Source organism: Talaromyces marneffei, chromosome 1, assembly GCF_009556855.1.
Source record: "Talaromyces marneffei chromosome 1, complete sequence".
In the NCBI taxonomy this organism is placed as follows: domain Eukaryota; kingdom Fungi; phylum Ascomycota; class Eurotiomycetes; order Eurotiales; family Trichocomaceae; genus Talaromyces; species Talaromyces marneffei.
In genome coordinates, this window is record NC_072348.1 from 3,676,486 (window position 1) to 3,704,154 (window position 27,669).

The 27,669-nt window shown below is 46.6% G+C and overlaps 13 protein-coding genes across 13 annotated transcripts; 7 read left to right on the top strand and 6 right to left on the bottom strand.

Annotated features, from left to right (window-relative positions):
- Positions 1–171: 171 nt before the first annotated feature.
- Positions 172–1,854, bottom strand: EYB26_001365 (uncharacterized protein; the record flags this gene model as incomplete). Its single annotated transcript, XM_054260676.1, has 4 exons — positions 172–540; positions 599–889; positions 1,010–1,247; positions 1,541–1,854. The coding sequence occupies 4 exons, from the start codon at positions 1,852–1,854 to the stop codon at positions 172–174; spliced, it is 1,212 nt and encodes a 403-aa protein (XP_054116651.1).
- A 408-nt stretch (positions 1,855–2,262) lies between these two features.
- On the bottom strand, positions 2,263–3,321 carry EYB26_001366 (uncharacterized protein; the record flags this gene model as incomplete). Its single annotated transcript, XM_054260677.1, has 1 exon — positions 2,263–3,321. One exon carries the CDS (start codon positions 3,319–3,321, stop codon positions 2,263–2,265), a length of 1,059 nt encoding a protein of 352 aa, XP_054116652.1.
- A 488-nt stretch (positions 3,322–3,809) lies between these two features.
- EYB26_001367 (uncharacterized protein) lies at positions 3,810–5,429 on the bottom strand (the record flags this gene model as incomplete). Its single annotated transcript, XM_054260678.1, has 8 exons — positions 3,810–3,893; positions 3,956–4,111; positions 4,162–4,288; positions 4,354–4,537; positions 4,590–4,598; positions 4,670–4,942; positions 5,010–5,143; positions 5,212–5,429. 8 exons carry the CDS (start codon positions 5,427–5,429, stop codon positions 3,810–3,812), a joined length of 1,185 nt encoding a protein of 394 aa, XP_054116653.1.
- Positions 5,430–6,035: 606 nt separating this feature from the next.
- On the top strand, positions 6,036–7,316 carry EYB26_001368 (uncharacterized protein; the record flags this gene model as incomplete). Its single annotated transcript, XM_054260679.1, has 1 exon — positions 6,036–7,316. One exon carries the CDS (start codon positions 6,036–6,038, stop codon positions 7,314–7,316), a length of 1,281 nt encoding a protein of 426 aa, XP_054116654.1.
- Positions 7,317–7,505: 189 nt separating this feature from the next.
- EYB26_001369 (uncharacterized protein) lies at positions 7,506–8,357 on the bottom strand (the record flags this gene model as incomplete). The annotated part of the gene is made up of 1 exon (XM_054260680.1): positions 7,506–8,357. The coding sequence occupies one exon, from the start codon at positions 8,355–8,357 to the stop codon at positions 7,506–7,508; it is 852 nt and encodes a 283-aa protein (XP_054116655.1).
- Positions 8,358–8,822: 465 nt separating this feature from the next.
- Positions 8,823–10,937, bottom strand: EYB26_001370 (uncharacterized protein; the record flags this gene model as incomplete). The annotated part of the gene is made up of 5 exons (XM_054260681.1): positions 8,823–8,831; positions 8,886–9,120; positions 9,178–9,359; positions 9,421–10,286; positions 10,343–10,937. 5 exons carry the CDS (start codon positions 10,935–10,937, stop codon positions 8,823–8,825), a joined length of 1,887 nt encoding a protein of 628 aa, XP_054116656.1.
- Positions 10,938–11,301: 364 nt separating this feature from the next.
- Positions 11,302–17,197, top strand: EYB26_001371 (uncharacterized protein; the record flags this gene model as incomplete). Its single annotated transcript, XM_054260682.1, has 7 exons — positions 11,302–11,395; positions 11,450–11,574; positions 11,638–11,787; positions 11,845–14,090; positions 14,144–14,364; positions 14,411–15,885; positions 15,941–17,197. The coding sequence occupies 7 exons, from the start codon at positions 11,302–11,304 to the stop codon at positions 17,195–17,197; spliced, it is 5,568 nt and encodes a 1,855-aa protein (XP_054116657.1).
- An 824-nt stretch (positions 17,198–18,021) lies between these two features.
- Positions 18,022–19,266, top strand: EYB26_001372 (uncharacterized protein; the record flags this gene model as incomplete). Its single annotated transcript, XM_054260683.1, has 2 exons — positions 18,022–18,055; positions 18,107–19,266. The coding sequence occupies 2 exons, from the start codon at positions 18,022–18,024 to the stop codon at positions 19,264–19,266; spliced, it is 1,194 nt and encodes a 397-aa protein (XP_054116658.1).
- Positions 19,267–19,756: 490 nt separating this feature from the next.
- On the top strand, positions 19,757–20,587 carry EYB26_001373 (uncharacterized protein; the record flags this gene model as incomplete). Its single annotated transcript, XM_054260684.1, has 3 exons — positions 19,757–19,941; positions 20,009–20,380; positions 20,467–20,587. 3 exons carry the CDS (start codon positions 19,757–19,759, stop codon positions 20,585–20,587), a joined length of 678 nt encoding a protein of 225 aa, XP_054116659.1.
- A 647-nt stretch (positions 20,588–21,234) lies between these two features.
- EYB26_001374 (uncharacterized protein) lies at positions 21,235–22,559 on the top strand (the record flags this gene model as incomplete). Its single annotated transcript, XM_054260685.1, has 2 exons — positions 21,235–21,509; positions 21,560–22,559. 2 exons carry the CDS (start codon positions 21,235–21,237, stop codon positions 22,557–22,559), a joined length of 1,275 nt encoding a protein of 424 aa, XP_054116660.1.
- Positions 22,560–22,877: 318 nt separating this feature from the next.
- Positions 22,878–24,384, bottom strand: EYB26_001375 (uncharacterized protein; the record flags this gene model as incomplete). The annotated part of the gene is made up of 4 exons (XM_054260686.1): positions 22,878–23,321; positions 23,395–23,896; positions 23,952–24,254; positions 24,311–24,384. 4 exons carry the CDS (start codon positions 24,382–24,384, stop codon positions 22,878–22,880), a joined length of 1,323 nt encoding a protein of 440 aa, XP_054116661.1.
- Positions 24,385–25,474: 1,090 nt separating this feature from the next.
- On the top strand, positions 25,475–25,986 carry EYB26_001376 (uncharacterized protein; the record flags this gene model as incomplete). Its single annotated transcript, XM_054260687.1, has 3 exons — positions 25,475–25,638; positions 25,698–25,803; positions 25,903–25,986. 3 exons carry the CDS (start codon positions 25,475–25,477, stop codon positions 25,984–25,986), a joined length of 354 nt encoding a protein of 117 aa, XP_054116662.1.
- A 591-nt stretch (positions 25,987–26,577) lies between these two features.
- Positions 26,578–27,543, top strand: EYB26_001377 (uncharacterized protein; the record flags this gene model as incomplete). The annotated part of the gene is made up of 1 exon (XM_054260688.1): positions 26,578–27,543. The coding sequence occupies one exon, from the start codon at positions 26,578–26,580 to the stop codon at positions 27,541–27,543; it is 966 nt and encodes a 321-aa protein (XP_054116663.1).
- Positions 27,544–27,669: the final 126 nt, after the last annotated feature.

The window sequence follows — 27,669 nt, forward strand, 5'->3', positions numbered from 1 at the left end:
CGGTATACTGTACACTTGAAGAAAAAGAAAAGGAACTTCTCAATCACCGTCTCCATAAAATCTCACCAACAATACCGAAGTCGCAATCCCAGCTCTATAACATAAGACGACTTCTGTAAGTATAGCATAAAAACAACAGAAGTAAACGAAGATCATTAATGTTCTCCCCGCTTACAACTCTCCGTCCTTCCTCATCATCTGTTCCGGGTTCCATGTGACCTCCTTGAGATTCGTTAAACCGGCACTGTTCTCGCATGTGTCACGTCCGCTGAGAGGACCAGGAGCAGGAACTTTAACGGCAGGGTTGGTGGCCGATTCCTTGAGGGCGGTCAAGAGTTGGGTGATAGATTCGGGGGTCAAATCTTCGTAGTAGTCGTCATTGATCTGGACCATGGGAGCGTTGACGCAGGCACCAAGACATTCGACCTCAATATAGGTGAAAAGACCGTCCTCTGTGGTGTGGCCGGGGGTAATGCCGAGGTGCTTGTTGATAGCCTGGACGATCTTGTCGCTTCCGCATCCGCCGAGTTGGCACGGTGTCTACCTTCATCAGTCCGTGTTCTTTTAATCCAATGAAAAATACTGATCATGTTCTTACCGTTGTGCAGACCTGGACAAAGTATTTGCCCACGGGCTCTCTGTTGTACATGGTATAAAAGGCCGCAACTTCGTAAACTCGCATGGGAGGCATTTCCAACAAACGAGCAACCTCGTTCATGACGCTGATGCTAGTGAATCCATGCTGGCGTTGTCCAAGGTCGAGAAGGGGCATAACAGCAGCCTTCTTGTACTGGGGAGGGTAGCGTTTGAGGATCTCGTCGATGACTTTTTCGTTCTCCGCGCTGAACTTGAAAGGGATGGATGGGTTGTTGTCGGGCTTGTTGCGGTGCTAGACAACAATCCAAATACATGTCAGTTAACCAACTTGAAAATTTGTTTGAACTAGTATCAATCGCCATTTGTCGTTGAGGGTGACCGCGACGAATGCATGATGTGGAATCGTGCTTACCACAAAGAGCGAATCGCTAAGCTTCGGCGCAACCGCGGAGAATGATCGCCATTGAGGCCTGGAAATCTGTGGAATGATCTGACGGGAAGAGCGCACAACGGCGGGGAATAGTTTGGAAGCCATTGCTGGCGAGGATGTGGCTGATTTGAGAGGCGTGAGGTTGAACGGACGAGGTTTGGTGAAGTTCGGAGCGCGGAATTCGAAGTGGTCGGAAGGGAAGCTGGCGGGCCAATCACAGCTGAGTCAATCATCTTTAGTCACACCACCAGCCAATCACCATTGCTGATTAGTTATTCGAATATCTACATGATTCGGCGGATAGAGCATTGATTTCATTAAAAATTCATTCCATAAAGAAGAAGAAGAGTATAGTTTGATAGGCTTGCTTAGATTAATGTTGTTCTTGAGGGATAGAATGGGCTGCTGTTCCCGATAATGATAGGTGTAGCCGTATGATACTGCTAGGTAGTTGACAACGGCCCCTCCAGTGTTTGATGGAATCAAACCTCCTCCAATTTATAAACCTCATACGCAGGCTCCTCATATGGATGCGCCTTAACCAAAGCCTTGACAGCATCAAGCATCGTTTCTCTGCCCACACACAGAATCTCAACCTTCATCTCCTCAACATGCTCCAATGTCCCGACAGCACCAATGTTTGGATTCGCGCCATCACCAGGTAAGAATTGTCCAGTACCTGGTGTCTGGAAACAGCACTTGGTGTATTTACCTCCGGGGAAGGAGCCTGCGCCCGTGGAGAAAATGGCTTCTTTGCAGGATTCGAGCTGGGGATGGGGGACGTAGAAGATTAGTTTGTAGCGATCTGGGGTTGCAGATGAGGACATTTTTGCGTTTAGAGTCCAGTGTATAGGGAGGCGTTGGTGATATCGAATTGATTTCAATATTACGCGAGTGCTGACGCTGAACACCAGTCACTTTGTAGATTGTTGACTCTATTGATCCTCTCGATTTGGATGAGGGGTTTGCGCGACACAAGATGGATGAGGTGGATGAGTTGGTGATGAATCTGTAGTTTGATTAGTCATCGGTGCATAAACAACCACTGGATACACAACAGTACGTTTGGAGAATATTTCAAATGCAGAAAAGAAATAGATACGATACTTTGAGAGAGTATGGGAGATGAAACAATTCAAATTTCCTTTTGGTGGTGGGTATCTTCCAGATGTCCGGGTATAGTTACAAATAATTCAAAATACATCTACAACATCCCAGATTGTCAACTCCGCTCACTACTGGTGCGCCCGCACATGCTCATCTACTCTTCTCAACAATTCCATCTTCCTCTCCTCCTCAACCCAACTGCCATGAATACTGTTCTCCGCAATCGTCCTCCACTCCTCGATACTCAAATCAAATGCTTCCTGAACGCTACAGTAATTATGCAAAATGAAACCCCCAAAGTACGCCGGATCATCACTGTTAATCGAAAATTTCACGCCGGCCTCCAAGAAAGTCCGAATCGGGACTTTGCTTATATGGTCGAAGCATCGTAGTTTGACGTTTGATACGGGGCAGACTGTGAGCAGGATCTCGTCTCGGACGACTTGCTCCATTAATCGGGGGCTATCAATCAATCTGATGCCGTGGTCGATTCGTTGCGATCGGTATGATTCAAGAGCAGCTTCAATGTATGTTGGGTCTCCTTCTTCACCGGCATGAGCAGTTCTTCGAATTCCCTTTGAATGAGCCGTCGCATAAATCTCCTTGAACATATCCTTGGGCGGACCAACTTCAGACGACGAAGCGCCGATACCGTGTAGTGCACCAGACTCAAAATGACCGCCCTCAACAGCCAGATCAAATACCTTTTGTGCATCGCTCGTAGGTAAATGCTTGACAAAACACATGATAAGTTTCGCCGTCATGCCGTATTCCTGTTCGGCTCGCCGACAGCCCGCAACGAAGCCGGACACGACAGTCTCAAAGGATACGCCTCGATTGAGATGTTCTTGCGGATCAAAGAATACCTCCGCATGATGGACGCCATCCGCGTGCGCTTTTTGGAAATATTCCCAAGCTAGGGCCTCAAAGTCCCTTTGCTGCTGGAGCACGGACATGCCGATAAAGTAGTAACTGAGGAAGTCGTCAAGAGAAGTAAAGTGTTCATATCTTTCATACAAAGTTTCTGGCGACGTAAATTCTGGTCGTTTATCTGTGTTTGGTAAAGTGATCCCATTGCGGGCTGCGAGAGCGAACATCAACTCTGGTGTGAGACATCCTTCGAGATGGACGTGGTGTTCGCATTTGGGGAGATGCTGTAGAAACTGGTGTAGTTTTGTATTGCACATTTTGGGTTTTGGCGTTGTCTCTCTGCCTATGATGTTAGATCAAGTAGTTAGATATCGATTTTGGGCGTCATACCTAATCGTAGCAGATTTATGTACAAAATTATATGTTTAGATGCTGCATAACCAAGCAGGGTATCCTCAAGAATTATATAGGACTTGGCCTGGCTTCAACGCCATCGAAATACAGACTTTTCCTGATCCGCAGATCTTCGGAGACCGTAAACTCGTAAGAAACGGAGCTATCTACACATTCAGAAATCCGGTGCGGTTGAAGGATGAAGGAGTCTTTTTTTGTCTGGTACCGCGCTGATAGGTAAACCGGACCTCGGCCGTCTCCGATGCAAAACCTTCGATAAGATTTTGCACAAACTTTACCATGCCATTGTCCATATACATTCTTCATATCTAAAATACTCAGAAAAAAAAAAAAAAAAACAAAAAAACAAAATGTCTTACGAATCTCAGATACGGAGTCCGATAACTAGGGTTTAATTTGGCCAAACCTGTTCTACGAATTCAACAATATCGTCTGCAAGCTCTTGCGGACATTCAAGTGCGGCAAAATGGCCTCCCTATATGAGAATAAGCACACGCTTGAGTCTGTCTTTCGTCTTATATATAATGGAAGCCTCACCTTTATATGTTCTTTCCAAAACACCAAGTCACCGGTGAGTTCAACCCACGACCGAGGAGTAGGTATAAGCTCCAACGGGAAATACGAGAAACCAAAGGGTTTATGGATGTACTGTTCTGGCTGCTGTACAAGAGGCACTGGTGGAGGAGGATAAGTCTATTATAGATGTCAGTACATATTGTATCCATCGGAATGAACGTTTATACCTCTCGGTAGGTGTAGATGGATCTCGGGAACGTCTCCGTCAACCAGTATAGTGTCACTTCTGTCAAGATTGTTCGAAGTGGGATTGGGTTATGTTTGTCAGGCCAGTCTAGGAATCTCTCTCCGATCCTGGCCATTGCAAGACATCGTCAGCACGACCTTATATGGATTCTTCGCTGTGTTTGTTCTCCTACCATATCAGGAGAGCAACTGGATTTGTGGACAATATATGACTGATCGTGCTTGGGCGAGTCGCATGATCCATATAATAAGCGGTGCCATAGGTGTTAAACCATTCTGCTCTCTTAAGGCCTGCTTGCTCGACAGCCGAGTAATTTTGCTCTCCTTTGGGCGGATTAACCCGTCCTAGGAAGTTCACTGTGTGAAGATTTAGCCCGGAAGAATGATGAATATCTAGCAAAGTACGTACAGTGAACAGCTAATGAAATAACCGTCAGTCATCTTCAACCTTTTTTTCTCTACTGGACCGGATTCTGTCTAGATACTTACCTTTGCAAGAGTCATACTTTGCACCCAAAACACGACTAATCTTCGACCCTACATCACCACCCTGGGCGACATATCCACTCTCAAATCCGAGATTGACCATCACCTGATTCAGGATCCTCGCCGCATCAGGTGAAGTAAAGTCTCGGTCGACCGGTGGACCGGATGAGAATGTATAGCCTGGCAAGGAAGGCACAATCAAGTGGTAAGGTAGGGTAGAGGGTTCATATTTCTTACGGAAGATTGTTAGTAGTGGGAGGAATTCCAGAAAGCTTCCTATACGAGATCATTAACATCGAGGCTTTCTTGTAACATCTAAAGATTTTATTTCAGTCACACCTACCAGGCCATCCATGGAAGAAAGCAATTGGCTTTGCATCTTGCTTCTCAGAAAACAATGCCACAAAGTGAATTCTCAATCCCTCGATCTCATATGTAAACTGGGGAAAACTATTGATTTCCTTCTCTGCTTCTCTCCTATTCAATGGTGTTCAATCAGAGCGCTGTCAACTGATCAACTGCATACATGCTCAAGTTCAACCTACCAGTCAAACTTCTTCCACTCCTCTTTCGCATTTGCCAGCCAGCTACTCGGGACTCCAAGTCTTCCATCCTCTTGGGACCCTTCATATGTCGGGGGCGCGGTTTTGGAGAATCTCACCAGAGCCTTTAGCTCCTCAAGTTGCTCCTCTGGGATAGATACAGTAAAAGGTTTTGGTTGGATCTTCACGCCTGCTGGTATAGTAGCGAATTCGAGAGCCATGTTGTTGAGATTGTATCAATGCTGGACTGGTTGAGGACTGAGATCTGTATCGCATAGGTATGGTCGCTCACTCTTATAGTCCATATATTGATTACCAAGCTTTGCTGCCTGGAAAGACTGACCGGTAGACCGGCATCGACTGATGGGCTAATTAATATAAAAACGAGGCCAATGAGGGCTGTACAGTATACAAAGACGTCATCACCACCAATCAGACTCGGCACTGATAAGATACCGGCAGGTACCTAGACCAAAAAAAACCTCAAACTAATTTTTGGAGCAAGACCAGACTTCACACCTTACTACTTTGCTCCGATTCATACACTCGTTCGACTATTTCTCCCCATAAATTTATTCTCGGCTTATTACAGAAAGATCCTGCGTAGCACTTTCTCGATAATCGCGTGCCCAACGATTGTTCATCCCACTTCGGAAACAGCACACGACTCAATTGATAGAGGGGTTGCGACAGTCACGATTCCCATCAAGAGTCTACGCTAGTCAACGCTCCGAATAGTACAAACGAAAAAACATATATACAAAACAGCCACACTGTTGTCCTCATTCCGCTGCACTTTATGCCGCGCCCGGCGCACTCTATCCACCATGGCCGAACGACAAACCCGCATATTCCCCGTCCAACGCCTCAACAAACCCCTCGACCATAACAAAACCATCGCAGAATGGTGGGCAGAAGAGAAAGTCAAGGGAACACCAGAATCCGCCGCCGTCCTCGAAGCAGCTGAAGCTCTACGAACAAGCGATATCCCCGTCGGCTTTCCAACGGAAACTGTATATGGCCTCGGCGCAGATGCGACGAGGAGTGGATCAGTGCAGGGGATATACAAGGCAAAGAAACGACCATCAGATAACCCATTAATCGTGCATGTAGACTCAATTGAGATGGTGAATCGATTATTGAACCCGGACGGAAACTCGACTACCAAAATCCCCACAATATACGAACCGCTCATATCCCGCTTCTGGCCAGGCGCACTTACAATCCTCCTCCCCAACCCGAAGGGATCGCTGTTGGCGAAAGAGGTTACCGCGAATCTACCTACGTTTGGCGTGCGTATGCCATCATCTGCATTCGCGCGACTCCTGATTCACGTCACCGACAGACCACTCGCCGCGCCCTCGGCCAACGCATCTACGAAACCATCTCCGACAACAGCACAACACGTCTATCACGACTTGCAGGGCCGAATTGATTTAATCCTTGACGGAGGGCCCTGCGGTGTAGGTGTCGAGAGTACAGTCGTCGATGGCTTGTCCGATCCACCCGCCATCCTTAGGCCAGGCGGTATCGGAATTGAAGAGATAAAGACTTGTCCGGGTTGGGAGAATGTGCAGGTTGGATATCATGATAATGCTTTGCAAAGCAAAGAAGCGCCGAGAGCGCCGGGGATGAAGTACAAGCATTATTCACCCAAGGCGCGCGTGGTCTTGTTTGAGGCTGGGTCGGATCTGGAGCTGGTTGCAGCTCAAGTGAAGCAGGAATCGGTTAGCAATCGGCCTGTGGATGGATCATCTGGACGAAGAATTGGTATTATTAGGACAAAGACGTGGCCTCTCGCTGTCCAGTTAGCGTCAGACGCCGAAACATCATCTCAAACTCAACAAACCTCTTCAGACAACGACGACACTCTCCCTATTCGCCAAATTTCAGTACCCATAGAAGATATTCCTACAACAATCTACGACGTACAACTAGGCTCCAGCGCAGAGTCCATTGCTCGGGGTTTATTTGCTGCATTGCGAAGTCTAGATGCCGAGAATGTGGATGCAATATATATTGAAGGTATTCGTGACGATGAGGGTGATCTTTCAGCGGCGGTGATGAATAGACTTAGAAAAGCGGCAGAGGTATATGTTGCTGTATAGCATATTGATAATTTGGGGAGAAAAGAATAATAGACTTCGTGCATAGACATAGATGGCTATAGGAACCATATACCCTCCTTTTTTTCGCTGCTGCTACTTTCTCGTGGTCTCGTATCCCGAAACGTACTTAAAGTGTCCATCCCAAAAACATATTGCAGTAATGATAAATTTGCTCAAGCAGCTCTAGTCCTAATATGAGCCCTTCCAAACACGCATCGCATACAGTTCCAACTCCTCACGCGAGATAACTATGTCGCATTCTTTCGTGTTGGTGTTGGCGCCCCGTAGATAAAGATCCTCAAAGGGTATTATGAACGGCACATTGGAGGCCTGTATAGGACTGTCTCTGTTCGCCTGAGATATTGTCGTATGATGAGTCAATTTAATGACTTGTTTTCCCGGGTCGCTTCGTAATGGGCTGGGGACGAAATGCCAGTACTCAAGTATAATTGACCATGATCCTCGCTGTACTGCTGCCGTTATAACCCCCTTAACGTCTCCATTTGATGCGTCAATCCACCAACGGGCATCACGTTCCAGCTGTACTCTTGTTTCCGACCATCCGGCTTCGATAACAAGCGATGGCCATTGGTCAGATCTTCTAGCAGGAAGATCTGCTGGTTGGTAGGACGTGTCGGGTCGTTTCTCGCGATCTTCAGATGTGCGACTTGCTTGTCCGGTGTATTCAAGTCCGTCATCTATTCCGTTCGCAAACTCGTTTATGTGCCATTGTATTATCCTGTCCAGATGCCTATGGGCACGCTCATGCCGTGGAGTGATCATATCGACCAGTACCAAACCCAATGATGGTATATATGAGTCGCAGTGATTGCCTCCTTCTCCAAAGTCTCGGGAAAATGTCTCTTTATCGACGCCTGTGAAGATAATGTATGGAGACTCTTGGCTCGTCGTGTCTTTTTCCAGCATCTCCCTGTGTTTCTGGTAGATATTTTCAAAGCAGTTTGCCAGGTATGCATATTCTTTTGTCGAGGAAGGCACACCAATTAGCAGGTGGTGCTTTCCGGATTGGGATTCAGACATGTTTTGTACCATAAAATGACTCTAGATTAAAGAAAGAATGTTCGAATTTCTGAATTCTATAAATATTTAGTCTGTTTCATTCTATGGACGTTGTTGAAGTAATCATGACATGCAAGAGATGAATAAACTTTTCAGTGGCCTACATACCGTCAAGCAGAGGGATAAGACGTCACCAGACAAAGAATATGGGTTTAGATTTGGCATCATGAATAGAACGAATACTCATAGAGGAGAAGTCGTTAGTGTGTTTAGTTCTACACTTCCACTCAGTGAGTAAAAGCGGCGAGGGGGTAAGCACTCAAGTGCTACGATGGAAAAGGAAAGCCACGGCACGTCAGAGGAAATCCGGTACGTAGGAGTTTGGAAGTATATCTATACAATCTAGCTAATAAGCTCAAAAATTCCACCCGATCTTTCGCATATCACGACTTGTATCTATTAAGGCGCCGGCTGAATGTAATATCATTAAAAAACCTAGAGCATATTAGAACAGCGCTTGTCTTTTAGATCATGGAAGATAGAACTTACCGCACCACCAATAATAAAAAGCCTCTCTTCCTCTTTCTGAACCCATTGGCGAATCTTATTTGCGCCTTGCGAAATAGGGGTGCGAGTCGCATCTGGTCCAGCTACACAGTAGAGCTCGAAGATGGGCGTTACCCACGCAAACACACTTGCGGATTTGCTGGTGCCATAGTGTATTTTGACATGTGTGTTGCGCGCATGCACACTTTCATGGAGGGAATTGTAAGTTGAGATCAACCTAGGAAGACTTAGTAAGAGTAGCCAATTCGTTTCTTCCATAAGATATAGTGCATACCTTCGATGTCGAGTGAGGGATGTGAAATCCGGCGCATACGCAGACATGACGAATTGGACGTGGGCTTTAGACTTGTATAAGAAATGTCTCAGGACAGTATCTGGAACGATATCTGTTGGCGATGGTCGGCCTTTTTTGATTGATTCCTTCATAATGTTCAAGCTTCCGCTTTTACGCATTTGCTATCGACAACAATGTTAGCCAAGTGACTTGTAAAAAACGATGACTGGTATGTGTGCGTACCCCGACGAGTTTATTGCGCATCTCTTGAAGCTGGAAAAAGCTTTCCTTGTCCGCACTTATAAGAACAATAGCCACTGATTCATCTTTTGGCGTATCATCATTCATAATCACGCCTCCCGACTCATCATTGAGGTCTATAAAACTGACATACATGTACAGATAACCAGAACTGTTGAACCCAGGAAGACAAACAGGAATCCAACTCTCGCCGCCACCGGCTTTGACACCATCTGCCTCAAATATCATATTAAAGAGAAGCTGTAAGTCACCCGGATGAAGAGAATGTTTCTTTGGTCGGACTACGCTGACCAAGCGGCCGCCAGCGGCCACCAAACCATAGAGTAGTTTTTCCGCTCTGTTTCTTAGTAAGATATTGTTGATGACTTGTCGATGTGCTTTGCGTAGTTTCAAGCACTCCAATGCCGATAAGAGAGTCGTGGGAGAGCCCTTGGTAAAAGAATCGGCGAGCGAGGAAAGTAACGTCTCGGTACCTTGTAGGGGTCTTTTTAGATCTGTAGATGGCCGGATCGAAAATAGATGGTTCAATGCCGGAAGGGTCAAGGTCGATAATATCTGCATGTACAGCGCATCAAGTTGAAGTCTCAGATGGCTTTCGCTTTCCAATAATCGACTGATAGCAACCAAATATAGCGGAGTCTTTGAGAGTATCACAATCTTCGTATCTCCTGCACTGAAACTCCGCAAAGTGTCATCTGCGTCCTGATAGAATGAGATGATTGTTTGTATGATACCAATGTAGCCCGAAACCAAACCACTATCGCCGTGTCGAGTATATATTGGCTTTCCAGCAGCTGATAAAATCAAGTAATGCTTTCGCTTTTCCTTCCATTTCTGGAGCAGTGATTCTGATTAATTGCTTAGCAAGTTCTCAATTCTAGACAGACTGACTTTCGGTGCCTACCTTCATTTTGGCCATCCTCATCCAGTTCCCCTATCGGCTCGAATTCCTCTACAAATTCGTACTCATTGCCGTCCTGGGGATATTCATCATAGCCCAGGACTTCAATATTCCCAGAAATATCCTGCGCGTTGGTTTCATTTGCAAACTCCCCAAACAGACTCTCATCCTGGCCTTCCTCGGAATTCGGCGCAAAGCTTAACACGCTCGCGGTGTCCCCGGCTTCACTACCACGAGCACTATTCAGTTGGCTCAAACTAGCCTTTGCTCGTAGTCCCCGCCCCAGCAAGGTACGCCCAAAGCCTGCAACGAAACCGTCTCTTCCATCTGCATTCGTTTGGCCGGTAATGTCTGTCAATGACAGTGCCGTTGTCGCGTGCGACTGCAGGTTTGGTCTCGCCGTGGAGGTACGAAAGGCAATGCCTTCATTTAGCAGATCGATGGTCTCAGGACGTGGTGGCAATGGTGGTCGTACTTCTTCTGCGTCGTCTTCTTGACTGTCGGGGGATTGTTGGGGTTGTTGAGTTCGGCTGTTCTGAGCGTCTGCTTCATGTTGTCCCTCCAGTGTAGTTGAGGGTGCGTCGTTCGCAGTCTCCATCTTCTTTCATGTTGCAAGAAAAGACGGGAACGGTCCCTTGACACTCAATTCTGTTGTTGAGAGACTTGTTTATACATGATCAGGTTGTTGGAAGAGAAGAGAGATGATGATACAGAAGCAGAGAGGGGCTGACGTAGCGCCGATAATTAATGCGGGAAGGAGCTCGGGTCGCGCCTGCGGAGAATATCCCGTCCCTTCCTGACGCTGTTGGATTCGTGGCCTTTGATCCAAAACAATTTCTCGCGGACAAGACTCGCAGTCTACCACGACATCGCTCCATATTGCGACTCCACGATCTCGATGTATCAATTATGAGCCGTTCAAGAACCACTACAGACAGTCCGCAACCCCTGCCTTTGGCATCATGAGCCTCGATCCAGGCGGATTCCCTAGAACCGATTCCCCCGCAAGCTCCGATAGCTCCCTCACCCGCTCCAGGTTCCGTACAAATGACGACGGTTTGTGTCTTATTCGGTCGATAAGAGGCGATTTCAAAGGCTAATAAATTGCAGAGCATTTGAGAAAGGACAAGAACTACCGGCGGTATGCATCGACTGTCGAGCGAGCGTTGTCTCTGTTCGATACCACATTACAAGAATGGGCCGATTACATTTCGTTCCTAAGTCGGCTTTTGAAGGTGCGCATGCAGTTGAGCAATACTTGGATATTCTCTTGGCTACTTTCTAACGACTTTCAATAGGCACTTCAATCACATCCACCAGATTTACCGGTCGTACCGCATAAGACTACCGTTGCAAAGCGATTAGCACAATGTTTGAATCCGTCGCTTCCGTCTGGTGTGCACCAGAAGGCTTTAGAGGTTTATACATATATTTTCGGCTTGTTAAAGGTAATTACAAATGTTGATTTTGTCTCCGAGACTACATGTCATTGACAATATGTGTAGCCTGAAGGTCTTTCGCTAGACCTCCCCTTATACTTCCCCGGCGTCGCACCAACTCTTACATTCGCCTCTCTCTCTGTTCGGCCATTGTTCATATCTCTCCTGGAAACATATCTTCCGGAATTAGAACCGATGGCAATTCGCCCCGCTCTAAAGGCTATCATCCTAGCACTATTACCAGGCTTGGAGGAGGAAACGAGCGATGATTTTGAACCGACACTCCGTACTCTCAACAAGATTCGCAATGTAGCCAGCCAGATGGATACACGGAGATCCAGTTTAAGTTCAAGTGCCGGTGGCCAGTACTTTTGGCAATGCATGTTTCTCGCTTCAATCACGAACCCTAGCAGGCGACTCGGTGTTTTAGCATATCTCAATCGCCATCTTCCCAAGTTAGGACTTAGCAGGCCAACTAGTTCGGACGGAGGAGACAACCAACTGGAAGGAGCAGATGCAGCAGCCATTGTCGAGTCTGTTATCTCTCCAGAGCCTGGTTTACTCATTAGATGTTTTGCCAGTGGCTTGACCGACGATCAATTGCTTGTCCAACGAAACTTCCTCGACTTATTAGTGACTCATCTGCCACTGCACTCTCCTGTCCTACAGTCGAAAATTAGGCGCGATGACTTGGAGAAGCTAATTCTTGCTGCAGCTGGTGTCGTGCTCAGGCGAGATATGAGTCTGAACAGACGGCTTTGGGCCTGGTTTCTCGGCCCAGAACCCACCCAACCTCTCATTGCATCTCCCAATCCTAATGCAGAAAAAGATCAGGAAGCCTCGACAGAGAATCAAGAACAGTCACAGTCTCGGTATTTTAGCAAGAATGGCTTAGATTCTTTGGTTCGTGGTCTTCTCAAATCAATCAATCAAGATACGTTGCAACCATCTCAGAAAAGCCGGCCTTTACGCATTGCCCTATCCCTTATGGATCGGTGGGAAGTAGGCGGCTTTGTTGTTCCAGCTGTTTTCCTTCCTATTATGCGCAGCGTACAATCCTTCGAGGGAACAGCCGACAAGTCGCACTTTGAGGAGCTGTTTCGGAGCGCGAGTGCATTCTTCGACGGCGTCGAAAGTAGTCTTATCTTCTCAGAACTACTATATCTTATCCATGGGGATACGAAAAGACAGCATGAGCACTTTGAAAAGAGAGAGAATGACCTCAAGCTCGCCCATTTTATCCTTGCGAATTTCAATGTCCGTGAAGAAGAAATGCTGCTTCTTCACATTCCTCTATTGACACTTGCGGCATTGATTGAAGCTAACGAAATTGTATCAAACAATCAAACAGGGTGGCCGTCAGAGCAAACTAACATGTACACTCAACTTCTTTTCAAATTGCTCAACCTGGTGCTTAACCTTTTACCTGAGCGAGCATTTCTTGTCAAGGTTGCCTCCGAAAATCTAACAACCGATCCCCGTGAACTCGATAATCAAACACTTATGAAGAATATCCAGCAATTCTATGATCGCAGCAAGGAAAGCCTCGAGTTACCCCCTTTGCCGTTCGCTCCACAAGTTTTATCCGAATTGATATTGCGTGCGGCATACCGACTTTCTATGTCGGCTTTGGAAGACCATCGCAGTAGTCTTTCGGCGAAAGAAACGTTGGGTCTTCTTACTGGACTCTTGAAGAAGGCACCAAAATCTCGAACATTAGCAGATGGTCATCTGATACGAGCATTTCATATGGCTTTAGATTGTGATACGTCGCAACTCACGACACAAAGGTTTGCCGTTGTCTCCTCGGTTGCTTCAGTTGTTACTACCCTGTATGGTATTCATGCCCCTGGGTTTTATGTCACTTACGAGCAGCTGTGTGATTTATTGCCAACATTAATGGATCACCTTTGGGCCTTCTTATCACCTGAAAGCCCAAAGTTTCATGTTGAGGCTGTCCGTTGCATTGGTTTACTGCATTCAATTACATGGCAAGATCACATCGTTGAAGCTGCCATTACGTCTCTAATGGTCGGCGTTGATTCTTCTCAGAATGCCCAAATCTCCCACATACAGCATGTTGAAAGATTTTGTGTTCTATGGAATCATAGCCTCCAGTGGGGTCAAGAGCCACAAAATCGCCCTTCAGAAGGAAACGGGGTGAATGCGAAGCTTTTTGCAGATCGTTCTGCGTCTCACATTTCCTTGCTCAAGCGACCGCTGTTTGTAGTCTTGGATCTATTATCCCAGAATTCTGATGAAGTCTACCAAGTTGTCCGCGATTGGGTTCAAGATATGCCATCAATCCAACGGTGAGTGTTTAATTTTTGCTTGAATCCGGTGTCTATTCTGATGATATCATTAGGGTTCTGCATATCATTGTATCCAAACTTGAAGAGCTGGTAAATGTTGATGGGAATGGAGAAAAGCGACAAGGCTTGATTGATCCCGATTATCGGCCAGAATGTCAATATCTGCTCCAGACTCTCTCCAACCTCATGTCATGTCTTTCACAAAATGGTTGGATTACCTTGGTTTCACACTCAGTCTCCCAGGCGGAGCACCATGAACCAGAGACTCCGGAAAGTAAGTTTATCAGGACAGTTCATGAAACATCTGCTAATTGATATAGATGCAGCCGAGCACAAGACCTTTCAAATAGCAATTGCCGAGGTTGCAATTGCTCTGATTGGATCTCAATTAGGAACAGACTCCCAAATATCGGTTGAGGAGCAAACTTTGCAACGTACAGCACTCTTACTCCTTCGACGGTTGCTGGTAGGCCTTGGTTCTGAGCAGCTTATTGATACAAACATACACATAATCCTCATCGAGAAACTATCCATTGCACTGGATCAAGGCAGTCATATACTTCAGACCACGAACATTGAGACGCTCCTCGTGGCGCTCAAAGCCAAATTTGCTCATGTCTTGCAACCCCCTGCACAAAAGCACAGAAGAACTGGATCAAAGGGTTCTATAAGAAGTGCGTCACTTCTTTCACTAAGTGCATCACTAAGTACAGATCGAGTCGACAAGTTGCATCAACCGCCGTCTGTGCCACAACCACCGGAGCAGCTTTTGAACTGTCTGTTGAAAGGTATCAGCTCTCCAAACTCACGCGGTTGCCTAGAAAAATGGATTCTGCTTCTAAGTGAAAGCCTACCTTTATATGGCGAATCCATTTTCCAAATTCTCTTAATGCTTGTGGAGTGCTTTTGTCGAGAGATACGAAACTCGTTCTCCAGTCTACAAGAGATGTTTGAAAAGACAGAAGATTGGTCACAGAATCGATCAGAACATGTGACGATCGTTTTATTGACGGGTCTTGAGACATGTATAGCAGCAGCTCATGAGCGTCTGCACGCCGAAGAAGTGACTATAACGACTGCTAGGAGCCCCGATCATCCCCAAACCTTCTTCGGAAACATGGTATCCAATGTCTTTGTTTCTGACGGAGGGCCAGCGAGGAATGTGGCTAATGATAGGCTGACGGTATTACTGTGCTTTCAAGACGCCGTTCGACTGTGCTTTTCGATTTGGTCTTGGAGAGCAAACAGCAAAGGTAAAATGTCTCTCGATACAGAATCAGTCGCATCGTTCCAATATACGTCTTTGCGGATGAGAAACCGATCGCGGGCCTTGTTAGAGCATTTGTTTACGGCAGAAGCACTAGAATGCCTTGAAACGCTAGTAGAGCTCTGGAGCAATTTGGGTCCGTCAGAGACAAGTAAAGCGTCTCATATCTTTAGTCTTTTGCATACACTTGATAGAGCCCGCCCAAAGGTCATTATTCCGGCGATTTTTAACTCGATATACAGCCGAACCAACCCTGCGGCTTTGGATCCAAGCCGCAAATCAACATTGGCCTCAAGTATTTCCGAGTCTGAACTTGCGGCATTTTTAGTCACCTATGCTCGGTCACTTGATGATGATGTTTTAGATGAGATTTGGGGAGATTGTACGACATTCCTGCGCGATGTTTTGACCAATCCGTTTCCTCACCGACAGATACTATCTCGACTTGTTGAGTTTGCCGGTATACTTGGTGGGAAGATGGAAAATACCAGTTTTGGGGATGACCGCCGAATGAGGAAAGAACTTGGAGTACGTATAAAAGATATTGCCTCTTATGTTAGCTTTGTAAACTAACGATTTGTAGGACCTGCTACTTCGCCTTTTATCGGCCATATTTACGAGCAAACCCATGGGGTTATCTCAAGACTCCGGAATTTCTGCAAGACCGTCAGCTGACGGCGACGGTTCATCGACGCCACACGCAAGCCCGGACAATATGCTCAATATTTTGATCTCGTCCTTACCAGCATTTTTGACAGCTCTTGGGGAAACGGATCGAATAACCAATGCAATATCCAGCATTTCTACCAATGTCATTTCACCAACGTTGCGTTCACGACTCTTTCCGAATAATATGAATCAGACTGTACTTGATTTGCTACAGCAGATTTCAAGGATATCTGCAAGTTCTAAAGTATGGAAAAAGGATATCGCGGATGCATTCAATGATCCTAGATTTTTTGGATCTCGTGTTGATCTCGTCAAGAGCGGTTGGATGGGTTTACTACGGCAATGGATCCTTGTAGATAAGGAACGCTTTCCTGAACTGTTGTCGCGATTGACTCCTCCCACCACGGCCGGAATCATGTTCGGGGTGGGAGCTACGGCAGCAAGATTAGAAGCTGATCGCAAGACTCAACTCAATTTGCGCCGAATTGCGCTACTGATTCTTTCCAATGGCGAGGATCACTTCGTTATAGACTATCCAGCTTTGTTACAGAAACTCGAAGACCTCCTCCAAGCCACACATATCTCATCGCCATCCTCGGCTACAAGAGCGGAACTATTCATGGTTCTCCGAGCACTTGTACTTCGAACTTCAACCACCCACATGGCTCCCTTCTGGCCTCTGATCAACACAGAGTTACAAGAAGCTATCTCTGCAGTACCGCGGCACCAACAATCAGAACTCTATGGACCTTATTCCCTTCTTCAAGCCTCCAAGCTTCTAGACACATTGTTGTTGTTGGTTCCAGATGATTTCCAACTACAAGAATGGCTCTTTGTGACCGATACAATTGATGCAATTTATCCTCCGGGTCGATGGGAACCTATCGCTCTCGCAGACGAGATAGCTCGGACTTTGGGCCCACGGGACGTAATATCGCCTCTACCCGGTGACCTGAGTGACAAGCAGAGGCTCAACAAGCCGTGCTTGAACTCTGATCGTATCCGCGAGACGCCAAAGGATGAGATTGTCGATCGGATATTGAAGCCCTTTTTTGAACGAATCAGTATCCAGGCATTTGAGAGTACTTATAGTATGGGCAGTCCTGATCAAGAAGCTTGCGAGGATGATTTGTTGGCGGATATCTTTAATGAGAGTACCATGGCAAGTTAAAGAGACCTACCATGGTATTCAACATATGTTGTCAATTTTCATGTCATATAGAAGAAGTCTGTTGATCTGCAAATCTTATAGCGATACCCTGTGAGGTTTTAAATTATTATGAAACCATAGCTTTAATGTGGTCACATATTATCCTACTTGGGCATAAAACCGAGATCTATAATGATAACCCTAACATCTTATGGTTACTACAACGCACTCTCGACAACAGATGAGGCGGCCGTTGAACGAAGGTGAGGGATTCGGAGGACCTTGACGCCTTGCACAGATCAGGATGAAATGCAGGTTTGGAAACCGTCTACGTCTACAGTTGGTGAGTGGAAATCAATGGCCCGGAAGGTTAGGGCTAGATAATCCGGCATTTATCCAATCTGGTGTTCCACGACATGCCTTATTACCGGTAGACGATTTTCGAGCGGAGGGTTACCCAAAAGGGAAGTCTCAGTCGTCTTAGTGAGTTTCGGAGATTATTGGATTCACTTTAAGGTGTGACTTACTCCCATCGCCGGACTCCAGTCTCCCGATGAACGATTTTGTTGTAGCATGATCTGACCCGGTACACCGATTAACGAGGGCATCTTCAGAGACGTCGAAGTGCGTTCGTTAGGGCTAAAAGGCGGGATTCCAAATCAAGTAATAAATATGCCAAACACTCCAGAACTAGAATCTATATACTCTCATCTCCCTCCCACTTTGATCCAGTATATGTTGGGAAGCTCTAATTATCTCCTTCATCAAGCTGGAAGCTACCAGTCGCCATACAAATATCTCGTGGTCTCGAGGAACTCACAGTCGACGCGACACAACATATCAACATGGAACCAGCAACTATTCGATGGGGAATACTAGGTATATATTGCATTTCTTACTAAGAAAATCCTATTAACTAATTGAAATTAGCGACTGGGTCTATTGCTCAGACTTTTGCCAAAGATCTCCTGGTCGACCCTACAACTCGCGATGTTCATACAGTCAAACATACTGTTGTAGCTGCGGCCAGCTCCTCTGGTCTTGAACGAGCTCAAGACTTCTTGAAGAGTGTTGGTGCATCTTCAACAGCGAAGGCATATGGAACATACAAGGAACTCGCAGAAGACAATCAAGTGGATATTATTTACGTTTCAACTCCTCATTCTCACCACTATCAAAATGTCAATCTATGTCTGGAGTCAGGCAAGAATGTCCTTTGCGAAAAAGCATTTACTGTCAACGCCGCACAGGCCAAGGAGTTGGTTCGAATTGCGCGAGAGAAGAATCTTTTCCTGATGGAAGCTCTTTGGACACGCTATTTTCCTTTATCAATCTATGCCAGAGAGACGATCACCTCTGGCAAGCTTGGCACTGTCATGAGGACCTTTGCCGACAACTCCTTGAATCTAGAACCGCAAAACTTCAGCAAGGATTCGCGAATGATCGATCCTAAACTAGCTGGCGGTTCTCTTCTGGATATGGGGATCTACAGCCTTACCTGGGTTTTCCAGACTTTGTATACCACTCAACCCTTGGAGATGCGCAAAGCTCCATACGTTACTTCCATTGTTCAAAGATACGAAGCAACCGGTGTTGACGAAACAGTAAACATCATTCTCAGTTTTCCACGGGATGCCGAATCTGGAGGTGATATGCATGGCATAACAACTACTAGTTTCCGAGTTGCTAATGACATCGACAACAAAGGTACTAGCGGCCCTGCTGTTCGTATTCAAGGTACCAGGGGTGAATTACAGGTATGGCCGCCAATATTTCGGCCCACTCGCACGAGATTGATCCTGGCGGACGGAACAATTGAAGACAAAACATGGCCGGTGCCCGGCCCTGGTGCGGGAAGCAATTGGTACAATGGATATTCGGGGAACGGCTTGAATGCTGAAGGCGAAGGACATGGTATGTTTTGGGAAGCCGACGAAGCAGCTATGGCCTTGCTGGAAGGGAGAAAAGAAGGAAAATACGAAGGTCTAGACGAGTCTGTAGTTATCATGGAGGTAATGGACGAAGTCAGAAGGCAAAACGGTTTGACCTATCCTTCGGAGGTCGAGGCCACAGAGACAATCCAGCTATAAACTATATGCCTACCATATATAGATCACTGTTCCAAGGTTGTGAGAATGTGCGTCAACTGGAGGATTTCGCTTACTAGATTGGTCACCAAAGGCCTCTTTGGATATATATATATCCATGGATATCACCCGAAGCATACTAGCGTCCCCAGACGTCGGAAATATATATATGTATGACTCCCCATACACCTATATTTAATAGTAAGCACATACCTAGGTAGGCTATGTATATTTGAATGGTACCCGTGGAAGTTAATGTGAAAGGCCTTAAGCCATCTACAGGGTTATAACCCTGGTAATCAACTGCTTCTATCCAAGAAAGCTTCTCATTTTTTTTGAATAGGAGCGGTTGATTACCGAATTTGGAAGTGGCCCGAATTGACACCTAGGGTGGTCCCTGAAATAGGTAACAATATGAATGTCCACGGTAGGCACTAGGCAGGACCTTCCATTCATTCCATACATCAAACTCTGAATCACTTCCTTCTCGAAGATGGCTGGCAACGAGCGCTGGGCCTATAACTGGGAGGGACGAGAATTTACCCTTGGCACCGAAAAATACACGGTCAAAACCCAGCTTAACCGAATGGGTCGACGATGTGCTGGCCCAAAGACATGGTTTGACATTGGCGCACTTTGCGAATCTAAATGTCAAGTGATGTTCAAGACCAGATGCGAGTACGTTACCTCCTTTAGAACTATTATGTCTGCATTTCTATTTCACTAGCTAAACCTATATCGACAGCTTGGATCCTAAGGACTTCCCATTGGTAGAAGATGTCAAGGAGACCCAAGAAATTGGCGAAAATCACATCCTCTACGAAGCAAGTTTGTACAAAGTCATTGATGGCATTGGCCACGGGCCAAAAGTCTTGCTGGTTACCAAGCGCAATCAAACGGAATGGATGCCATATCCAGATGGTCAAATTTTCTTCACAGCCTTGAAATGCGTTCCTGGAGAAGACGTTAGTAGGATTCGGAATAGTCTAACATCCTACGATCGCCGTATGATCAGATTCCAACTTACCAAGATTCTCGAAACCATGGCAGATAATAACCGAGTTTTGAGAACAGTTGACTTGAGTTTTCTACGCTGGGACCGGAGAACCGGAATTCTGTAAGTTCGAATTTCTTCTCCCCCCCCCATTTCCTCACTTTTATCACTTCATTAAATTGACATACCGAACTAACTGGTCTACGTAGGTACCTCGTTGACCTCACACATTGGGCATATCAAATCGTGCAAGATGAAATCACCGAAAAGAGTCCGTTTGAGTTGGAATTCGGCCTGTGGTCAGATGAAGATTTGGAGTCACCTTCCTAGGGCAATCGTGAAAACATCCTTCCATTTCGACGGATAGAGGGTCGTGGAAAATGAACATGGCCTACCTGAGGTTTTCTCGGCCGGCAATGAAACATGGCAGTTGCAATTGAATGAAGAATGTAGCTAGAAAGAGTAAATTTGCCATTAAGAATCAACAATTTGGTTAAACCATATGGTTCAAGCCAGATTATTTTACGCTCTCATTATCCATGATTAGGAGTCTTAAGTTGGCCTGTCTTTCTAACTTCGCAGCACGCAATCAAATGATGGTTTCAGTTATGGAAATGCCTGGCCGATTGCTACATGTAGTCAGAGAGAGCTCGATAGAGAGGGTAGTATACAAATCTGTCTCACTAGATCCAACCCGATACAACCCACACCCATGTCTAATTGACTAGTTCGTTAATCTAGCGTAGCACGGTGTAGCTACTAACAGCGATCATCAAGTATGCAGTGAGATTGGCTGGGTTTTGATATCATGTTACAAATTATAAATCAAAGGGTGATCGATGGTTGCCTGGGCTATGCATACATATAAGCCTGACTTCTTCAGGAATACTCCATATAGATCCACAATGCCACCCGGCCTCTTCAATTGACCAAATAACTTCACGTATCCAGGGATACTAATATTAAATATTCTAAAAATGACAACATCTCAATTCCTCCGTACGTTGAATTCTACCGAATTAGACAGACCATTTGGCCAACTCCCTACATGCGTTAGCCTGAAATCGCAGTCATGCAAAATCGATATTTCATCGGCAGAAATCACGGAACTCCGTAGTCTCGCCCAGAGAGCCAGACTTGGTCCTGCGACATTTGAGAATACACGAGCACAACCCAATAAAGAGTTTGGACTTACGCGCTCATGGATGGACGAGGCCGTTAAGACGTGGACATCGGAGTCTGCTTTCAACTGGTCAGTTTTCTTCTACATGCAGCATGGCAACTAGCTAACGACAGAGCCAGGGGGAAAATACAAGACAATATCAACAGCATTCCCCATTTCACCGGCCAAGTAGATCACAATGGCCATTCATACTCCATCCACTACATGACCCTCTGGTCCCAACGTTCCGATGCAATACCCTTAGTATGCATCCACGGCTGGCCCGGCTGTTTTCTTGAGTATCTCTCAATTGCAAAACTGCTACAATCAAAGTATACGCCAGAGACACTGCCGTATCACTTCATTGTGCCGTCTTTACCAGGCTACACGTTCTCGTCTGGGCCGCCTATAGACGGAGTCGACTTTTCCACCTATGATGTCAGCTGCATATTCCGCAAACTTTTCAATGACCATCTAGGATTCAAAAGCTACATAGTTGCCGGCGGCGATATAGGAAGTCGCGTCTGTCGAGCCCTAGCAGCAGATGATGCGAACTGTATCGGGATTCATCTAACATTCTGCTTCGACTTCGACATGTGCAATTTCCCGCGCCAGGGTCTCGAGGACAGTGAACTTCGCGACCTAGCCACAATCGACGAGTTTATCAGAACCGGCGCTGGTTACGCACAAATGCACGCCACGAGATCATCCACCATAGGCTTTGTACTCAGCTCCAGCCCCGTAGCCTTCCTGGCGTGGATAGCCGAAAAGTTCCTAGAATGGACGGATATCACTCCCGACATTGAAACGATCTTGACATTTGTGACACTGTACTGGGTGACAGATACATTCCCACGAAGCATATATCCATACAGACATGATTTTGCGCCGAATGAAAATGTGTCTTGTCATGGAGATGCGGCTCGTTGGCTTGTTCCACACAACAAAGTGTTTGGCTACAGTCATTTCCCGAAGGAGATTTTGCCTGTTCCTAGGGCTTGGGTAGAAAGAACGGGGGCTGCTAGGGAGGTCACGTTCTGGAGGACACATGGTCAGGGAGGACATTTTGCGGGAGTGGAGGTTCCGGGAGTTTTGTTGGAGGATCTGGAGGATTTTGCGACACATGCTAAGCAGTCGTAATTTCTTAATACAGAAGATTCATCAAGCATGTCCATTGTTCTACAAGACTGTTCGTCGCATAAGCATTAAGTCATTAGTATCACTAGTAGTAATCATAATCATAGCCAGCTCTCTCATCATAGATCATAGTCACCATAAATCCACGACTTCTTACAAGGCAGCTCGTCCAAGCGTCTTCTGCACAGCTTTTGCCAACCTCTTCGACACGGACGTCTTCTTAAACGCCTCCTCAATCTCCTCCAACGACCGCCCCCTCGTCTCCGGCATAAATATCGAACAAACAAGGGCCGTCAGAAGCGAGCATCCACCAAACAAGAACTAAGCCCCGTAGCTGCTATTAGCTAACAAGATCGGTGTTGTCAACGCCACCAAGAAATTTGCACTCCAGTTACTTCCGTGCGCCAAACTTGTAGCCGCTGCGCGTGTGTGTTGAGGCTGAATTTCAGCGGCGTAGATCTTGATACCCACGCCCCAGGAGAGGGAGTATAGCATTGCGAATAAGTAGATCGAGACGATGACCACCCATCGTCCTGCACCGGAGTTGCCGTGGACTGCAGTTCCGGCATAGAGGCCGCCGATCAGGAACATGATAACACCGAGGCCGATGCCGCCGTAGATGGTGCTGTGGCGACGGCCCCAGCCATCGGCCCAGATGAGGGCGGGGATTGTTACGCCAAATATGGCCAGAGCAGAGACTCCGGAGGCGAGGAATGATGCTTCGGAGGACGAGAGGCCGGCTTGTTGGAAGAGGAGAGGGGCGTACTTCGCAATCAGTTAGTATTTCGCCCTTAGTTAAGGATTTAGATTAATTAGGGGTGTAAGATATAGGACTCACGTAAAGAACACCATCGATGCCACTGAGTTGCTGCATTCCCATCATAAAGATTGCAAGGAATGTACGATCACGCACATCATGCGTGAAAAGTTCCCAGAAGCTATTCCTCTTCTTGGGTCCTTGATGAGCATCCTGTCGAGTTGCAGAGCATGAGGCGTCTGTTTCCTCCACTTCGGTAGCTTCACGTATCTGCTCCACAATCTCAATCTTTTCGCGCTCTGCATGGCTGACACCTAAAATATCCCAGGTAGCAGCTGCTTCTGCGGTACGACCGCGAAGCGTAAGCCAGCGTGGTGAGGGGGTAAGCCATAGCGCAGCCAGAGAGAACGAAAATGACAAAGCAGAAAGAATTGCAAATGGTAGTCTCCATGAGAGAGAGGAGCCAATATTAGTGGAACCGTAACAGATGAAGAAACCCACACAAAGGCCCAGGGTAATGAGGAGCTGGGGTGTGGATGTGAGTGGCCCTCTTTTACTGGGGGGTGAGATTTCACATATATACCTGTCTTCAGTTAGCAAGAAATCATACCAATCTCATGAATGAGAATTGAACATACACAACCAAAGTACCCAAGTACAACCCTTCGCCAATACCCTCAATACACCTCCCAACAATAAACATCGCCAAATCGGCAGCCCCCGCCTCAAGAGCGGCGCCCAGGCCAAAAATAAAAGCCCCAAGACTAATTCCCTTTGGTCGGCCGAGAATATCCGCAACTTTTCCCGCAAGGAAAGATGAAATGGCGGCTGGGATGAGAATGGCGGAGACGATCAGACCATGGACGGTCGATGAGACGGCGCCGAAACTTGCGACATAGCTGTTCATGACGGTTACAGGACCGATGATGCCAGTGTCCATTCTGAACGGTCAGCTACAGTACCTAGTACTCCTTACGATAAGTGGATGTAGACGTACCCGAAAAGAAACCCGCCAAACGAGCACAGGATGCTCGCCAGCACATATTTTGGGGGGACACGAAGAGAGACCATCTTGTTATTCCGTCTGTGTGTTGTTCAAAGTTCTACAGTATGTTCAAGCTTCTCGCTAAGGACATTCTTGCAAATTTGTCTGAGATAATGTATAGATGAAGCGGTGGGAAGCGAGTAAATATCAGATTCGCATTGTAATTAGTAAATCTAATAACCACAGATTTTCATGAGTCAAAATGAGTCACGAATACAGCGCAGTGGCATTGATCGCTAAAGACGTAGGATGAGGTAAAAATAGCAGGGGGTTCTTTTTTATATCTGGCTGCTACCAGAGACTCTGAGAGTGCAACCCTATCTTACAAAAATGGCACCGTTTGTTTGTTACCCGCACTACGGGAAATTCCCTAGCATGGTAAGACATATCGCCATATCCACTTTTGGCAAAATTTTCATGTGGATGGGGACTCTGATTGCACCTATATTCGTATGTATGTGAGCTACCTCGTGGCTAGCCGTCAGCCATTGTTTATCAGTTGACTTTTTTTATGGAGCGGTTCCAGAGTCTAGGGAAGTTTTCTAGTTGCGCGACCATTAAATGACCCACTGATTCGGGGACTTGATCAACTGGAGACTGGAGCTGGAGCTTCGAGACGAGACGAGACGGGCCGGGACTCGTCATACTTTCCTTTTTCCCTCCTGTGTGATTCAAATTTGGCATCTTTGACGATGGTCTAGAGTTGTCCCATCCCCATTAGTAGTATGTGAGCCGATACAGTAATCGGATGCGCTGGAGTGTTGGCATATGCAAGACCTGACTCAAAGCATCTCATATAGGAAACTTTAACCGCTGCACAATCAATTATTAATAACAATACCCCTAATGCAGATCGAACGTGAATATGAAGATATTCAAACATCCGAATCGAAGTTGGGACGATGCAATCGTTGCAATGTCACATAATTGCACTAACCCGTATTAGGGCTAGTCCGACACAAGCTCGGATGTAAAGCGGAGTCTGGAGAAGAACATCAACAACTTCACTTCACGTAAAGTTACTCTATTTGAACAACAACCACAAAAATCTCAAGCGACTATTCAATTACTTTGATATTAATCACAAAGGTGTCAGTCGAACCGAAGGTATATGCAATGTTGCGCTCTTCCATAACCTCGCTGCGCGCCGGCCGTGTCATCGCCACATCCCAAGCTCCCGCCACATCGCGGGTGATGTTCTCAACGTCATCCCATCTCCGAACAGATATTAGCAGCAGCGCATTGCCAAAACAAAAGCCCGTTGGCGCTTTTCGCGGAGGGTAAGCCTCCTCGACCCGTGGAAATATACTAATATGCGAACTCTAACTGTGGTGAACAGCTTATTCGGCTTCTTGCTAGGCTCTGTCGCCGCTGGTGCGTCCGTGTATTACTACGTCCTCAAAGAGTACAGAGTATCGAATGAGCTTTTGACGGAGGATATCTATGTATGTTTCCTTGTTTTTCCATGCCTTGCATTCATGACCGATTGCACAGTTTGCGCGCAGTGGGTATGGGAGGATGTGAAACTAACAGAAACTGTATAGTCTCTTCAAAACGCATCACAAAAGTTGAACAAATACATTACCGAGCTGGAGACCAAGATCGACCAGCTAAATAAAAAGAAATAAGTCCCTCGAATCTACTGCTGGGGCGAACCGCTCTTTACTTTCTTCTTGATTTATCTATGATTCTGCATTGAGGGCGCCGGCGAATATACCAAATTTATGCTATTTTTTGTTGCATGTTGCATGTTGCATGTGTACGTTTGACCGAGGAGGACCATATACTACGTATATGAAGAAAAGCACCGGTCCAGATTGAGACTCGATTATTATGTGCAGGGACTTGAAGCGTTCATCTTAATCGTCGGTGTTTTGCTGCAGTATGATTTAATATTGAGCTTCACCGAGATTGGCCTGAGGCAAAACTCCGAGTGACAACTATGTATGACTAGTACTGAGTTTCAGGTGTTTACTTTCTGCTTACTCGTCGGGAATATGCTTTGTCTAATAGTGCATGTAATTAACACGAGCCATGTGGAGTAGAAAATTACTAGAAATGATATTACCAAACAAACAATGCAAACATAGCTCCCGGCGGCGAGTCCTTCACCCGCTGAGCTGTCCGCCAACCAACCAACTTTCTCCCCATCTCCATCACCAAAAAGCCCTCCTTCCTTCACATCAACGACAGCTTGACTTCTAGAGAAAAAAAAAAAAATGCCTCTGGTCGAAGTCCTAGGCACATCCCGCTCCCACACAACTCCAGGATGGGCGTACGTCCCCGAAACCGCCCTCCAAAAATCCTCCTCCACCTTGACCACAAGCCGCAAACGCGGTATTCGAGAACCGGGCCGTACGGGCACAGATTTGACATCTAGACAAAACCACGCTATAATCCGGCACTTGGCAGAACTCGATCGCGAAAACCATCGCGATAATGTGCATATCCCGGTCCCCCTAAGGAAAGATGCGATTCAGAGGGATAATGGGCGAAGCGCAAGGGCGAAGACGACGAGTAATGTGAGGAGGATTATGCAGAGTCAGAAGACATTTAAGAATTATTTGGATGATGAGGAGGCTGCGTTGGCTCATGCTGTTTCTACGGGTGGTGGTGTTGCGGCGGCGCCTACTGCTGCCGCTGCTGCTGTTGTAGGAGTGTCGAAGGTGGCAAAGGTTGCTGCAAGAAGGAGTTTGACGCCTGCTGCTGCTGTTGCGGCTGCATCGACTACGACACAAGATGTGTTGACTGAACGGCAAAAGCGTGCGTTGGCAAGGAAGCCTACCGCCAATACTACCAGCGTCGCTACACCAAACAAAAAGAAGCGAAAAAGCGAACCAACAACCAACCAAGAACCTCAGGACGGCGGCGAAGCAATGGATCTCGACAAACCTGACCAACCCCAACCGGGCCTCCTCAAGACGCCCCACGACAACGACCACCTCCTAAAATCCTACATCCCCTTACCACCATCCGATCGCCTCATGGCCGCGCTGCTTGCGGAACCGCCATTACGATACCACGCAGCTCGCGCGGCGCCGCCGGCATCGGCAAAACCGGCGCGACGTTTTTGTACGATTTGCGGGTATTGGGGGAAGATCAAGTGTAAGAATTGTGGGGTGAGGACTTGTGGGTTGGAGTGTTATAAGGTTCATGAGGATTCGAGGTGTGGTGCTTTTTTCTAGTCTTTTACAAGGCTACTTACTGGTAGTACTGGTCGTACAGGATATGGATTGTGTTTAGCGTGGTGTTTTGGTTTGTTTTCAATTGAAGATACCCCATGTTTTGTCAACAATTATAATATATTTGTA